The sequence below is a fragment of the Bos taurus genome, chromosome 22 (assembly GCF_002263795.3).
Source record: "Bos taurus isolate L1 Dominette 01449 registration number 42190680 breed Hereford chromosome 22, ARS-UCD2.0, whole genome shotgun sequence".
In the NCBI taxonomy this organism is placed as follows: domain Eukaryota; kingdom Metazoa; phylum Chordata; class Mammalia; order Artiodactyla; family Bovidae; genus Bos; species Bos taurus.
Window position 1 is genome coordinate 38713277 of NC_037349.1, and position 16077 is coordinate 38729353.

Consider the following 16077-nt stretch of genomic DNA (forward strand, 5'->3'; position numbering starts at 1 on the left):
GATGACCTCTCTGATTCTGTCCACAGCTGGGGCACCCAGGGTGACTTCTCTACAACCCACGCACTGCCCGCTGTGAAGGTGAAGCTGTTCACGGAGAGCACAGGAGTCCTGGCCTTGGAGGACAAGGAGCTGGGACGGGTAAGTGCTCCCTGCAAAAATGCAAACACACTTAGAGAATACATGTAGGAAAAGATTTAGGATTTATACTCAGTTGATTATCAGCAGTGTTTTCTACCTTCGTTCCTATCTGATGGGAGTATTCAACAGTCAGGTGGAATGCAGGATGATTCGTCATTACAGAGAAATAGCTCACTTGTGGCTGGATGATTAGTATCCTGGGTCCCGCCCGTTCAATACCAGCAGAGGCCAGCACCGACTGTTTTGTCCACCAAAAAATGCCCCCCACGTGTCTGAAACATCTCAAGGGGTGGTACCAATCCCTGTGAGTACCACTGAGATAATAATTCTTACTTGAATCATTTCTTTTATGAATAATTTCTTCTTTCATCTCCGCTATTGACTGACTGTGCACCAAACAGCTAGTATTTTCAGAACTCCAGTTGACTTTGTTCCTTGATGGCCTAAAGTGCTTCCGTGACTCCATAGTGAAATCAGAGCTGTAGCACAATGCAGAGATGTGTGTGATCTGGCCTCTGCCCACCTCCCCCTCCGCCTCATTTTCTGTCACCCCGCCCCTCATCCAGGTGCACTGGCATCACTGGCCAGATGTTAGTCCCTCACGCACACCAAGTTCCTTCTCATCTCAGGAGGTTTTCTCTCTGCCTGGGACCCTCTTCCCACCACCCAGCCCTCCCAGAGGCTGCTTGCTTCTCTAATAAATGACGCTGCCTCCTCGGAGAGCCCTTTGTGGGCTGCCCGTCCTCCTTCCTTTACCCACTCAGTTCCTTCCCTGTTCACAGCCCGCAGAATTTATCACTGAGAGAATTTCCAGAAATTTTGGCTTCTGTCTCCCCAACTGGACTGTAAAAATTCCAAGGAGATAGAAAGCAATTTTGTCCTTTAAAAAAAATTAGAGTGTAGTCAGCCTACAATATTGTGTTTCAGGTTTACAGCATGGTTATTCAGTATTTTCATAGATTATACTCAAACTGACAATTATCATAAAATACTGGATATATTCCTTATGGTGTACAGTGTACCCTTGTGTATTATTTATTTTATATATAGTAGTTGTACCTCTCAATCCCCTACCCGCTTTTTGCCCCTGCCGTCATCCCTCTTCCCACTGCAAGAGAGAGACCATGAGCATGAAACTGGACAGTGTTTTGTTCACCACCCTATACCTATACCTAGAGCCCAGCACATAGACTCTTAGTAAATTTCATTTGCATTGGTTGAATGCATAATCCCTTCTGACAGCTGTGTGACACAAACCAAGACATTTCACCTCTCTGAGCCTCTGACACATCATCTCTGTAGGATAGGGACGGAATACCTCAAGGCGTGCATATGGTACACGCGCCGAAGAGCACCAGGAAGAAGACTTTAACCAGACTTTCTTTTCCGTACCTTTGTTTTTTCATTTCCTTTAACTGGTTTTCATCTATAGAACTATATAGAATCATATTACTAGGACTTGGACCACAGATGGAAATAAGGCAAAAAGTAAACAAGACTGATAGCAAAAAGACCTCTCCCCCACATACACACCAAAGAAGGGGGATTAAAATAAGAAGAGGTTTACCTGTTTTCTTTGTGAAATGACAGATACTCATTTCCATCCCTAGGGAAAGAGACACACAGGGTAGGGGAAGGAGCCTGTCTTTTCTTTTTCTTCAGACCTTTCTTTCTCCATGAAGACTCGAATCGGGAATCATGAGTGTCTCAGAGACCTAGGATAATAGTGTTAGTAGACTCAAGTTCAGGAGGCATCAACCTGAGCCCATTCCATGGGCCTCAGGAGCCTCTTGAAATTGTTTACAGACATTGGGGCGGGGGACGTAGTAATGCTTGCTAATCCAAGTGTTTGCCAGCTTCCTAAAACAGTTTCCGCTCAGAAAAGTTAAAACCCACTGGTCTAGTCAAAGCCTTTTACTTTATAGATGAGAAAACCGCTTGCCATGGAAGGCAGGCTCCTCCGGTGCGTGCACGAGCACGCACACACGGCCACCCGCTCATTCGGGACCCGTACACTGTTGGGCGTTTCCTGCTGGCCAGGCCACAGCCCCTCACTGACGTTTCATCTGAACCCTAGGGAGAAGGTGCCAGGAATGATGTCACCTCATCTCTAGGGCTAGCTTTACTACACCATTTTGTTCTTATGCAAAAATAAAACTCCTCTGCTGTTGGGGTGAAGACCGTGAGTTTGCCACAGCCCCTCACAGCCATTAATCTCTTAACAAATTATACTCTCCTCCAGTCTCATTACAGATTCCGCCAGATAGCAGTTTACTCTTCCTTCCTGCCAAAGAAACTTCCCCCCTTGCAGTGGAGCTGGCCTGCCTGGCCCTAGTGCTGGTGGGGCGGGCGCCCTCTGCTGGCAGCACCTCCACAGGCGGCAGCTGGGTGACAGAAGTGGTCTTTTTAACAAGGGGCAGCAGAGGATGAGATGGTTAGATAGCATCACCCACTCAGTGGACATGAATTTGAGCAAACTCTGGGAGATAGTGGAGGACAGAGGAACCTGGTATGCTGCAGAGTGAAGCTGTGCAGTCCATGAGGTTGCAGAGTCAAACACAACTTAGCAACTGAACTACAATAACAAATAGCCAATTAATGGTGCTTCCCAGGTGACTCAGTGGTAAAGTATGCACCTACCAATGCAGGAGATACAGGTTCAGTCCTTGAGTCAGGAAGATCCTCTGGAGAAGGAAATAGCAACCACTCTAGTATTCTTGCCTGGGAAATCCCATGGACAGAGGAGCGTGGTGGGCTGCACATACAGTCCCTGGGGTCACAAAGAGTCAGTCACGACTTAGTGACTGAGCAGGCAGACAGAGCCAGTTAACAGCATTGTGGTGGGTTCAGGCGCACAGCAGAGACCCAGCCATACACGCACATGTAGCCCTTCTCCCCCAAACTCCCCTCCCCCTGGATGGTGGGACTGGATGGGAGGGGAGTTTGGGGAAGATTCCTTGGACCCCTTGAATAAGTGTTTCTATGTGTTGATTCTTCCCAAGTTTGTCAGGACACAGCCACATTCCAAGATTCTAGTGCTATGTTCCTTCATGTAGTAGTATTTCATTGGTTCTATTTGTGTTTTTATGTTTCATTTTTATTAGTCTTGCTAACTAAAAAGTAGCTCATTCATATATTAAAAAAAAAAAAAAATAATCTAAATGGATATATAATGAAAATGGATGAACCCACCCACCTAACTTTAGTATCTTTTACCAGAGAAAAACCTTGTTTTTGATGTGTTGTGTGTTCTTCCCCAGATATTCTTAGGAAGTACAAACTTAGTCTGGACAAACATATTTGAATATATCTCTCTTTAAAAAAAGAGAGAAAAAGAACGTAGTTGGATATATATTGCTCCACACTATGCTTGAAACACCAGGATATTTGGAGATTAATCTGTATCACCACATACTGACTTCCCTCTTGTTTTCATAGCCACATACACTATGCACATGTATTTATTTAGATTGTCTCCACTCTCTGGCTATATAAACAATGCCTCTGTGAATTACCTTAAGTTTATTTCTTTCCATGTTTGTGTACATAAATAGGATAAATTTCAAAAAACTACCTTGCTGTTTGAAAATTGAAATTTGAAAGATACTACCAGATTGTCCCCTAAAGAGTGTATGTGCTCAGTCGCTCAGTTGTGCCTGACTCTTTGTTGCCTCACTAACTATAGCCCACCAGACTTCTCTGTCCATGAAATTTTCCAAGCAGGAACACTGGAGTGGATTGTGACTTCCTACTCCGGGGGATTTTCCCAACCCAGGTATCCAACCCGTGTTCCTTGGTCTCCTGCATTGGCAGGCAGATTCTTTACCATTAATACCAACTGGGAGGCCCCAAAGAGTATACCCCAATTTATAATTCTCAAAAGGCATGAGGGAATGTCTGTCTGCCCACACTCTTGCCAACACTGCAGTTCTGTCAAACACATTCATCAAATAGGATTGCAGGCCTGCCATGTCTGGTCATTTGTGCCATGCACAGAGCAAACAGGAATGACAGGAAAAAGTCCATAACCTCAGAAAATGTAAGGGATGGAGACAAAAAAACAGAAATTACAGTGTTGTGTGGTGAGTGCTCTGCTAGAGAAAGATACCTAGGGAACAGATAGCAAGGGGATAGATTCTAGTCTGAGGAGCAGAAACACTGACCCAGGAGAATGCAGAGATCAGGAGAGACTTATAGGCTAAGTGTTGGAGGGGATCAGCCGGGTAAAGGCTGAGGGTAAAGCCATCCACCAGAAGGATCTGTCTGGATGCCCAGGTAATGTAGGGAAGCTGGGGCCGGCTGGCATGCAGCTTACTGCTCAGGATGGCGTGTGTTCCCACATCAGCATGACCACATCAAAGCACAGCACACATGGACCGTGGCTGAGATGACAAAGTGCTTGATTAGCAGCCTGGAATGTCTAGATGAGGTGTCTGGACTACTCAGGACTCTTGTGTGCTCATGTGCCCCCAGAAGGACCCTAATAATTCAGTGGGGCTGACACTTACAAAGGGTTTGGCAGCCTGTCAGGCACATGGCAGGGTGGGGGTGAAGATGGAGGAGGACTGCAGTGACCTCATCTCGCCATCCACCCTAGAGATGAGGTCTCCCCAGGGAGTGATCAAACGGGAAGAAGCCTTTGTAGAGCGGACAGTGATGATCTGTGGCCATTTGTGTCAGCGAATGGACAGCATATTGCCAGTGGGAAATGTGCCCAGGATCCATATGGTGGATGGCCTGTTAATGAGCTCTGGGTACACAGTGCCCGTTTCGATTTTGCCAAATGAGCAGAAGCCGAAGGAGGCCCTGGGCCTTACCTGCTGCTGTTCTGGCCCTGGTGGTGTTTCCCTTATCAGCTCCTCCCCTTCCTGTTTCCCAACTCATCACCTCTTGGGCCAAATGAGCACAGCTGATAAGGTCAGCTTCACCAAGATCAGCAGGGCCCGCTCTCTACCTCCACAGTCTGGGGAATCAGGATGTGGAACCTGATGGAGGTGGCCTAGAGGGACAGGCGTTATCTTGAGAGATAATGAGAGATCTCTACAACCCAGTGGCACTGTGACTGACTTGTTTCCTTCCAGTGGCCCAAGGCATGCTACAGTTCCCTAGTGCCAGGTAAGAGAGCTGATAACATTTTGTGATAGAAATTTCAGCTAAATCAGCCCTCACAAAATGAGCAAATGACCAAAAAGATTACTACAGAAGACCTATGATTTACAAATGATACTGGTATTACAAGTCTGGCAAAAAAATGTGAAAACGGTGGAGGTGACATGAGTCCTGCTAATGAAGAGTTCTGCCATCCATGTCATGAGATAAAAACAATGCCAGTGTGGATGTCCATCAAAACAGTATCAAATTTTCCAGTAAGTCCTCTTGAACCACGGATTGACATCTGGTATCACTAACAGTGAGCCTTGCATTACCTTTACACAGATAGCTAATGATAGTACAGAGCCACCAGCATTAGCAAGTTGTTTAAAACTAGAGTTTGAGAGTACTTCCCTGGTGGTCTGTGCTTCCATTGCAGGGCACAGGTTCAATACCCAGTCAGGGAACTGAGATCCTGCAAGGATGGCAATGTCAAAAAAATGAATAAAATAAAAAATCAAAACAGAAGTTGTTTTTTTTTTAATCTTTAACCCTTCTTTTAAAAACTTCTGTTTGTGCATGTTTTAAAATATATGTAATGCAGTATTAATATAAAGATACAGCATGTAAAACATACATGGATATATATTTTATATACATTTATATTAGTTTTTATATTACTAGTAATCTATTTACAGGATTTTGGCTACTTGCTTAAAAAATTTTTACTGAAGTCTGTAATGATCCAAAAATGTTGGCAGCCTCAGTTTTGAAAAATCAAGCCTTCTTGTATTTTAATCAGGTCATTAGACCTTCAGTTCAGTTCAGTTCAGTTCAGTCGCTCAGTCGTGTCCAACTCTTTGCAACCCCATGAATCACAGCACGTGAGGCCTCCCTGTCCATCACCAACTCCCGGAGTTCACCCAAACTCATGTACATCGAGTCGGTGATGCCATCCAGCCATCTCATCCTCTATCATCCCCTTCTCCTGCCCCCAATCCCTCCCAGCATCAGGGTCTTTTCCAGTGAGTCAACTCTTCACATGAGGTGGCCAAAGTATTGGAATTTCAGCCTCAGCATCCGTCCTTCCAATGAACACCTAGGACTGGTCTTTAGGATGGACTGGTTGGATCTTCTTGCAGTCCAAGGGACTCTCAAGAGTCTTCTCCAGCACCACAGTTCAAAAGCATCAATTCTTCAGCACTCAACTCTCTTCACAGTCCAACTCTCACATCCATACATGACCACTGGAAAAACCATAGCCTTGACTAGACGGACCTTTGTTGGCAAAGTAGTAACTCTCCTTTTTAATAGGCTAGCTAGCTTGGTCATAACTTTCCTTCCAAGGAGTAAGTGTCTTTTAATTTCATGGCTGCAATCACCATCTGCAGTGATTTTGGAGCCCCAAAAAATAAAGTCTGACACTGTTTCCACTGTTTCCCCATCTATTTCCCTTGAAGTGATGGGGCCAGATGCCATGATCTTAGTTTTCTGAATGGTGAGCTTTAAGCCAATTTTTTTACTCTCCTCTTTCACTTTCATCAAGAGGCTTTTTAGTTCCTCTTGACTTTCTGCCATTAGACCTTAAAAGGACTCAAATGTTGGAGTTATCAAGAAGGTACACATTCTGTTTCATCAGAAAGACAGAACTGAGTGGATTAAAAAAAGGGTCAGGCCTAGAATCAGAAGGGGTCAAAAATCAGCAGGCAAGACACATCAAAGTGGGCTGATTTTATTTTCCTGCTGCTATCTCCTATTCCGCTCCGAACTCTTGCTCCTCAGTCCCACAGGAAGCTGTGTGCTCCAACCCTCCAAGTGCAGGCCAAGCCTGCATGACTGCACAGAGGCCGACACAGCCTCTGGAAGGCTGGAGTGTCCAGCCCTGAGACTCTGACTGCCTCCTCCCTCGTCCTCCTGCACCCTGCAAGGGGCTGCCTTTACTGCGCCTGGAGAAAAGAGAGGCTTTGAAAACAGTCCGAACAGCATGCACCAAACCGGGGCACTCTTCCATCCCAGAAGCAGAGGCCCAGCTTTTGTCATGCCTATATTTGGTTCACATTCCCTTCGTTTAGGGGGTTTTCCAAATACTTCACTCCTCTTGAATGTGTATTCCCTAGACCCCAGGTAGCTCCTGAGTGAGAACTCTTTTGTCGTATCATGCAAAAGTGGATTTACAGGAGAAGTGGGTCCCCTTCTGGCTTCACTTACGGCATCTGTGACAATGAGAGCTGGGATGGAAGACCCAAGTCACTTTGTCATCTCTGAAGCACCCTGGTGACAGGCCTTTCCTCAGAGCCTGTCCTTCTTCAAGCTGTGTGTGCTTCCCTCTAGGCCAGGACAGAGTTGGGTGCTGTGTGATGTCACATCCAGGTTGAAATGTGGGACTCTAAGCCTGTCCCATCAAATCATGTCCCTTCCGTCTTTCCCTGCAACCCTAAAGGGATTTCTCCTCTCGAAATAGCAGAAGAAATCCTGAAGAATGGGGAAAGGAATAGACGTTCTCTCTGCTATAGAAGGGTGTTTCTTTCTTTTATGCAGCCGTCTTTGAGGAGAGTAATGTGTGGAGTACATTCTTAGTTCTCTGTTGCTTTACTCAAAAGCATGATCACAGAAATTGTGATCCCTGCCCTTTCAGAATTAGCCAGGGAGAGAGAGAAGAAAGCCGAGAATGCCACTTCTGTTCTCAGGCCAGGCTGCATGGCACCAGTCAGCCGTGGTTGGTAGGTGGATCCTTGGATTTGAGTCTGATGTTTAAGCCTTAACTGCCTTCCTGCTGGCCATAGGGCATGGGTAAAGACCCTCACTTCTCAGCAGTAAAGTTTCTCATCTGTGAAAACATATCCATATTGTGTTCCTATTTTCTGGCTAAGGTGGTTGTCTTTTTTCCCTGCAGGTTATTCTCCATCCCACACCCAACAGCCCCAAACAGTCAGAGTGGCACAAAATGACAGTCTCCAAAAACTGCCCCGATCAAGACCTCAAAATCAAACTCGCTGTCCGAATGGACAAACCTCAGAATATGAAGCATTCTGGGTAAGTGCTCCTTCTCTGAGGGGTAATCTCTTCATTCATTTCTTTATTAAAAAAAAAAAAAAAAGTTGATCTTTGGAGAATGACATGGAAGAAAATATAAAGAAATATATGAGAGATTATTAAAATTCATGACTGTGATATTTACTATAGACTTCCTTAATCCTTATGATTATTGTATTTGCATTTTTGCTACACTCTCAGGATAGTTGTTTCTTTCTCCTTTTCTAAAAAAATTTCCAGTGCAATTCAAAACCTTCCCAGGCCCAGGCTGGGTGATTCTGGTTTATGAGGTTTTACTGGCTTCACAGACCTTCTTAAAGGCATGTAGATCTTTCTGACTCTCCGACACACGCACTTACACTTTCATTAACAGCCACATCCAGGATGTGTGGGCAGTTGCCTTAGGCAACCTTCAAACAATCAATTCACATTGAATCAGTTTTAGTGTGTAGCATAGCATTTAAATTAACCACAAAGTGGAAAATTTGTCTTAAGTTTCTTAAGATTTGAGAGGAATGACCAATAAAGTAATTTCAAGTACGATTAAAAAAATAGATAAAATGTAGTTCTATTTTATAGATCAAACCAGTGGTTTGTACAGAAAATGTTTATTGACACGTGGGTTTATATTGAGCACTATCACCCAAAGCTAAATTGCTTGGACCCCACAAGCTCAGAAAATGTGATCACTTAGAAAGGAGTTGGGCCATTTAACTCTGATGAGGGCAATGCTTAACCAATGAAAGGGAGTGGGTTGTTTTCCAAGGATTCTGCACGTACCACAGCCAACCAGCTGTCATTCTGCTTCAAGTGGTAAAACTGACACGAAAATTGACGCTTGGTTATGTGCTAAATATTTGGGGAATTCATAAACCATATACCAGGGACTGGCCACTGGTTAGGATAGATTTAAACAGAAGCCCATGAGAGATCCAGAGGGATGAGAGGTCCAGCAGTGTGGTCAGGATAGGCGGTTCACATCCCAGCAACTGAGCAGACCACGGCAGCCTGTGATCCGCGTGAAGAGCAGCACTCTGGTCTTGGTGCTTCCAGACTCTAGGGAACAGAGAAGGCTCAGGATTTGAGGGAAAGATAGATACTTACCAGCCAGGGCATTGGAGGGAGTCAGATCAAGCAAAGGGCTCCCACAAACTAAGGACCAGGTACTGAACCTGGGCTCTGGCTTAGATTTGAGGAATTTCCATGGCATTATCTGGTGGCCAGACTATTCCTAGAGTGTGAGGTGGGATTTTGGCAAAGCTCTTCTGCCTGTGGCCGTGTAAAGGCTGTAGGGGAGTGAGCCAGGGCTCTGTATATGCTCTGTCCTTTTTCAGCCGTCCATCATGAAGGGCATCCAGTTTTGCTTCAGTTACATTAGCAACGCATGAAAATGTTTGTGATATGTTTCTGAGGTCAGCTTTTCCTCCTTCTCATATTCCTGGTGCTTATTCCCAAAATGTTAAATGGGATTTCTCCCTAAAATCTCTTCTTGTTCAATATAAACATCCGACTTTTAAGACAAAGGATTTGAGAATTCTGTTGGGTTCCTATGGCACCCAGAAACAGATTATGGGTCTGAAGCAGACATTGTCTCATAAATACTTGGTAAGTATTTGCTAAAGGAACACGAACATGAGTGAGCAGTATGGAGGTGATAAGGGCAAAGTGAAGAGGATAAAGTAGACAAAAAAGAGAATATGAATGAATATATCTGTCCTTAAACATGCTTCAAAAAAAAAAAACTTCCTTAAAAAGATCAGTAGCTCACCCCACTTTCTAGGCCCCTTTGAAGCTCTGAACTAGGAATTTTATAAACACTCTGTTCTTTCATCCCCACTGCAAACACTTGACACACATATCCCTTTCCTCATCAGACAAATTCCTGTTTCTTACACTCTCTTCATTTCTCTAACCAATCTGGGTTAAGTAATTTTTCTCTTGATGCATTTATAGAATTATTAACATGTTTCAGGCCATCTTGAGCTTATGGATGACAGGAGAAGTCTGTAACTCACTTCTGATGGGCTCCACAGCTATTTCAGTTTACTAAGCTGCCATTTAAAAACTACCTCTGCCAGGAAATACACCAGAAGGGCATAAAGCTGCTCTGAAAAGTGAATGGTGGTGGCCTTAAAACATGGTCTGACCCACTGCGCCTTAAGATCAGAATGACCTTAGCTACTCAAGGGATGGTGTGAGGAAAATAAAAATGTTCTCAACTATATATTTTTTTGCATTTGAACTTAAAATAGCTTTATGAAGCCCTATTATATGGGGAAGGAGGATAGAAATATCAGAATAGTGTCAGAGCTTAAAGAATGAGAGAAAGGAATTTTTAAGAATTACAGCTGAGATTATATTGGGTTGGTGAAAAAGTTTGTTTGATTAGTGAATACATTGTTCAATGAAGTTCTTGGTGAAAATGAAAAATAGGGTTTTAAATTATACTTAAAACTGAACGGACTTTTTGGCCAACCCAATAAATTGTATCTACTTCAATGTTTGTTAAAATTCTAAAGGAAACGTTAGAATTACTATGATTTACTCTTTTTTGTGTGTGGACTATGGTTCCTGGAATGAGCCACTGGGCCATTTGAATAGCTTTCTTTATTAAATGGGAAATTGTCAGCGAGAAAATCAACACTGGTCTTTGGCTTTAAGGTATGAGTATTGGGGATGTTTAAGAATGAGCATCTCTTCAATGACTTTCTAATTTTTCATCTTTTCTATCCATTTGATGCTTTCAGGTTCTGGAATTGCATGCATTTGCATTATCTCATTTTACCCCTGAAACAGCCTCCCAAGAATTAGGTATCATTATCCCTCCATCTTAATAAATAGTCTTTCCCTTCACTCAGCTGCTCAGACCAAGACCCTTGGAGTCATCTGTGACAGGTTTCTGTCTCCCACCCTTCATCTCACCCGTCATTAAGCCCTCTTCATTCCCCCCTAAGGTAAATGTAGAGTTAGCCTCTCATCACCACCACTGCACCCCTCACTTGCTGCACTTGCCCCGTAAGCAGTTCCCTGGCTGCTGCCCTTGCTTCCTGTCAGCTGTTTCCCAATCTGAAGCCAGTGTAATGTTTTTGGAAAAAATGCAAGTCAGATCCTACCACTTGAATGCTGGAAAATCTCCAGTGATTCCCCAAGCTCATTTAGAATAAAGGTCAATGTTGTTCCCATGGCTCCAAGGCCCTACCTGATAAGGACTCCACTGCCTGTATCATGGCTCCAGCCTCACAGGCCCCCTTGCTCTTCACCAAGGACTTCACGTGTACCCCCATCTCAGAGCCCTTGTTGCCACTATTTCCTCTGCCTTGGAAGTCCCTTCTCCCCCACCCAGATATCCACATGGCTCACCTTGATTGCTGCACCTCTCTGCACCTTATCAGATGCCTTTCCTGGCCCTTCTGTCCTCTCTCTACCTTTTTCTCTCTCTCACCATTCTTTGTTTCACCAGAGCACTTACAGTCATCTCACATACCAGCTATTTCTTCATTTACTATTTTGTTATCTGTCTTCCCTACTGTACTTTGAGTTCCTTATCAACGGAGGCATTTGTTGTCTTTGTTCAAAGAAGCTAGTACAGTGCCTGACTGTACTAAAAGTTCAGTAAATTTGTTGCTGTATAAATGAATATGGACGAATGAATGTCCACTTTACAAATAGGAAAACTGAGGTTTATAGTGGTGAGCTCACTTGCCCAGGGCAGAGTAAGCATCAGAGCCAGGTCTAGAATTGTGTTATTTCTTTCCATTTGAAATGAAAGAAATCAACTTGATGGAAGACCTGAAACATAAATAAAATACAAAGCTTCCCATGGCTCCACTGGGAATTCATTCAGTGAACCACAGTCCACTCAAGCAGAAGTAATTTATAGCAATGCTTCTGGGTTTTTTGGGCTGATTTTTTTAATTTAATAAAAACTGTAAAACTTAAATCCAAAAAGTTCAACAAACACATGTTTAAGAAACATGGAAAAAAAACCTGTAGAAAAACAGTGTAAGTATAATGTTAATAACCAGTGATAAAGAGCAAATCATAAAAGCAGCCAGAGGACAACAAAATGTTGCACACACAAGAACAAAACTGTAGAGGGGAGGAGAGGGTGAGATGTACGGAGAGAGTAATGTGGAAACTTACATTACCCTGTGTAAAATAGATAGCCAAGGGGAATTTGCTGTATGTCTCAGGAAACCCAAACAGGGGCTCTGAGGGAGGGAGATGGGAGGAAGGAGGGGATATATGTATACCTACCACTAATTCATGTTGATATTTGACAGAAAACAACAAAATTACGTAAAGCAATTATCCTTCAATTAAAAAATAAATAAATTTTAAAAAGAACAAAACAGTGCTTGTTAGAAACGTTATAAGTGAGGGCCTTCCCTGGTGGCCCAGTGGCTAAGACTCCATGCTCCCCTTGCAAGGGGCCCAGGTTTGATTCCTGGCCGGGGAACTAGATCCCACATGCTGCAACTCAGACCTAGTGCAGCCAAAATAAATAAATAAATGTAGTTTTCAAAATGCTTAAAAAAAGAAGCATTACAAGTGGGAAGACAGAGGAGCAACACCTTTAATGTTCTCAGATCTATATACCCAACAAAAACATCTTTCAAAATGACTGACAGAATTGTCAGCCATGTTTCTTAAAATCCCCTCTCCTCTTCCATCTTTTCAGCTGTGCCATTGCTCTAGACTTCTTGTGCTTCAAAACGATCACATTCTTCTTCCTGTCCCATCAGTCTTCAAGGCACCACTCATTTTGACCTAGTCTTTCTGTCAGTACTACCTAAAATGACCTACTTGAATATATTTGGGATTCCACTTTATTTCCCATGGGCTTATTTTCTATAATTAGATCAATTAAATCAAGTTAGCTGATAATGTTGTTTAAATCATCTAAATTCTTACTGATTTTCTGTAAATCATTGAAGTCTGACTATAATTGTGGCTTTCTTTCTTTCTACCTGAGAGTGCTGTCCATTTTTACAGCATGTGTTTTGAAGCCGTCCATCTTTGCGTCATACATTTTGAAGCTCTGTTATTAGAAGCATCGACATTTAAAATGACCATGTCTCCTTGATAAATTGACCCTTTTATCACTATAAATTGATCTTTATCCCTGGTAATATTTGGCCCTGAAATTTATTTGGCATGACAGTAATAAATATAAACACTCCAGATTTTTTAAAAACTAATGTTGGCATCGTAAATCCTTTTGCATCCTTTTATTTTCTTGCCTATTTGTGTCTTTAGATTTAAAGTGTATTTCTTGCAGGGATCATAGAGTTAGGTCTGCCTTTTTAAATCCAACCTGAAGATCTCTGCCATTGGGCATTAGATATCCTTTTAATTGGGATATTCAGCCTGTTTCTGTTTAATGTGGTTATTGCTAAGGTTAAGTTTAAATTAAATTGGTATCTGTCATCTTGATGTTTGTTTTCTGTATATCCCAACTGATATTTATTCCCTTTTTTTCCTACCTTCTTTTGAACTAGTTGAATACTTTGATTCCATTTTATCTTCTTCATTGTATTGCTTTATATAAATGCCAATTTATATAAATCCCAAGTGACTAGAATGTACTCCTCTCTGAACCTCATTTTGCTCAGCATAAGATGGAGGTAATGATAATATTTGTCCTAGAGGATTAAATGAGTTGATAAATGTAAAGCATGTAGGGCAGGATCTGAAACATGGGAAGAGCTACGGCCACAGCTACAGAAGAGCTGGTAGTGGTGGCTGTTGTCATCGTCCATGTCATTTGCTTTCATCTATACTTTGCACCTTTTCTCAGTGCATGCCTCTTCCTGCTGAGATGCTGCAGGAAGATGGAAGCACCTGGAGCCTTAGCACTTGGTAATCTCTTTCATTCCTCAATGAATGAAGGGAAGCATCCTAGTAGTAATAATGGCTTTTGTCCTTTTGTGATTGGTCTTCTTAGGAAAAAGTCTCATGAAAAATTTCCAGCAACAACAACAAAAAGGGATCTCCGCCTTATTATATTGTGATGGTCCAGGCACCATGGTGACACAGGAGTAGAGGGACACAGAGGAGAGCTGTTACAGCCTCCTACATGCTGAGGACTGAGGCTCACTCTCCACTTCAACCCAGGTGGCACTTCATTCATTTCTAGGCTCCTCCGTGACTTCTGGTTCCACGGTCCCCCTACAATGAAACCTCCGCCTCCCTGGTTCCATGTCTCTCTTAGCCACCTCTACCCCTTTGTAAGGGGAAAGTGATTCTGGCAGATGTCGTGGAGGGCCATGTACTCTTCTCCCTGCGCTAGAGGCTCATCCCTAGGCACCCGAGGAGACACCCGAAGATGCACATCAACATTTCCCCACGAATAGCCATTGAACACTGTCCGTGTGCTCACCTAGTACTAAACACAGACAATACTTAATAAACAGAGCTGGTACATTCACAGACTCTGCTTGGAAGACTGCCCCGTGGTTTTGTTTTTACACAAATGACAACTATGCAAGCCTCACCCTGGGTGCTCCTCTGCTAGGTGGTCCCGGAGCAGAGGGATGCTGGCACCGGGGACTCCTCCATGCGTACCCTGGGTGCTCCTCTGCTAGGTAGTCCCAGAGCAGAGGGATACTGGCACCAGGGACTCCTCCATGCGTACCCTGGGTGCTCCTCTGCTAGGTGGTCCCGGAGCAGAGGGATGCTGGCACCAGGGACTCCTCCATGCGTACCCTGGGTGCTCCTCTGCTAGGTGGTCCCGGAGCAGAGGGATGCTGGCACCAAGGACTCCTCCATGCGTTTGCTCACGATTTCCTGGACCCAAAGTTGAACTGAACCCAAGTGGATCTTTCTCCTCCCTTTGTAGTCCTTTGTAGTTCACTCCGGACTCGCATAGAGCTAAAATGCCACCAGTGAATGGCAGGCATGTCAGTGTCTCACAGGCATGGATTTTAAGAAAATGTTACAAGCAAGGGTATGTTAGAAGCATGATGCAGAGTTTTGCCTGGAGCCTCAAACCCAAATATGTGAACCTTGCTTTATTTCCCAGTAGTTGTGTGCCAGAAGCTGAACACAATTGAAATAGAGAATCCAATGATGAGTCCTTTACAGAGTTGGTAATTGCCTATATTGGGTTGACCAAAAAGTTTGTTTGGGATTATCTGTGACATGATATGAAAAACCCAAACTTGCTGGCCAACTCAATAATTCTTTCTACTAGGACTATTTTTACTACTAATAATAACAACAAACATCCGTAATGCCTAACATTACTGAGCACTTACTATGTGCCAGTTACTATGTAAGTCATCTTCATCACTCCTCACAACAACCAAATGAGGTAGGTAGATGCTGTGCCAGCCCCATTTGACAGCTGAGTAAACTGAGGCATGGGGTAGCTAAGCCAAAAGATAGCTAATGGCAGGCTAATTCCCACCTCAGTACTTCCACCTTGAGTTTAAGATGTAACCCTCAGCTTAGCTTAGGCTCACAGTGCTATAATATTGATATGTCTGTTCCCAAATCCAGATTTCTACATATCTGGATGGCTTGAAGAGACAGCTGAAGGCCACTGCCCACACAGGTCTGTCTGTGGAATGAGAAGCTGGAGTGTGAGGTGGGAAGTGGGGGGAAACCACCTGTATATCTACAGTGAAAGAATTCCATCTGCTCCAGGTGCATTCCATTCTGCTTAAGGAGCATGTTCCAACCTAAGAAAATACAGAGCTGGAGCTGGCTAGACAGAAACAGTACCTTGTAGCCCTCAATTTTTCTCAGTTTTGACATCTTCTGTTATGTGCCAGATTAGCAATAAATTCTGAGGAAAACCTCAGATGGAAA

General features: G+C 43.5%; 1 protein-coding gene across 19 annotated transcripts in view; it reads left to right on the forward strand.

The window, feature by feature from the left end:
- The window catches only part of CADPS (calcium dependent secretion activator), a 471511-nt gene that overhangs the window by 282999 nt on the left and 172435 nt on the right, over nt 1-16077 (forward strand). For all 19 annotated transcript variants that reach the window (XM_059879758.1, XM_059879763.1, XM_059879759.1 and 16 more), the window contains 2 exon segments: nt 27-138; nt 8123-8262. In XM_059879758.1, coding sequence (XP_059735741.1) covers nt 27-138; nt 8123-8262 — 252 coding nt within the window.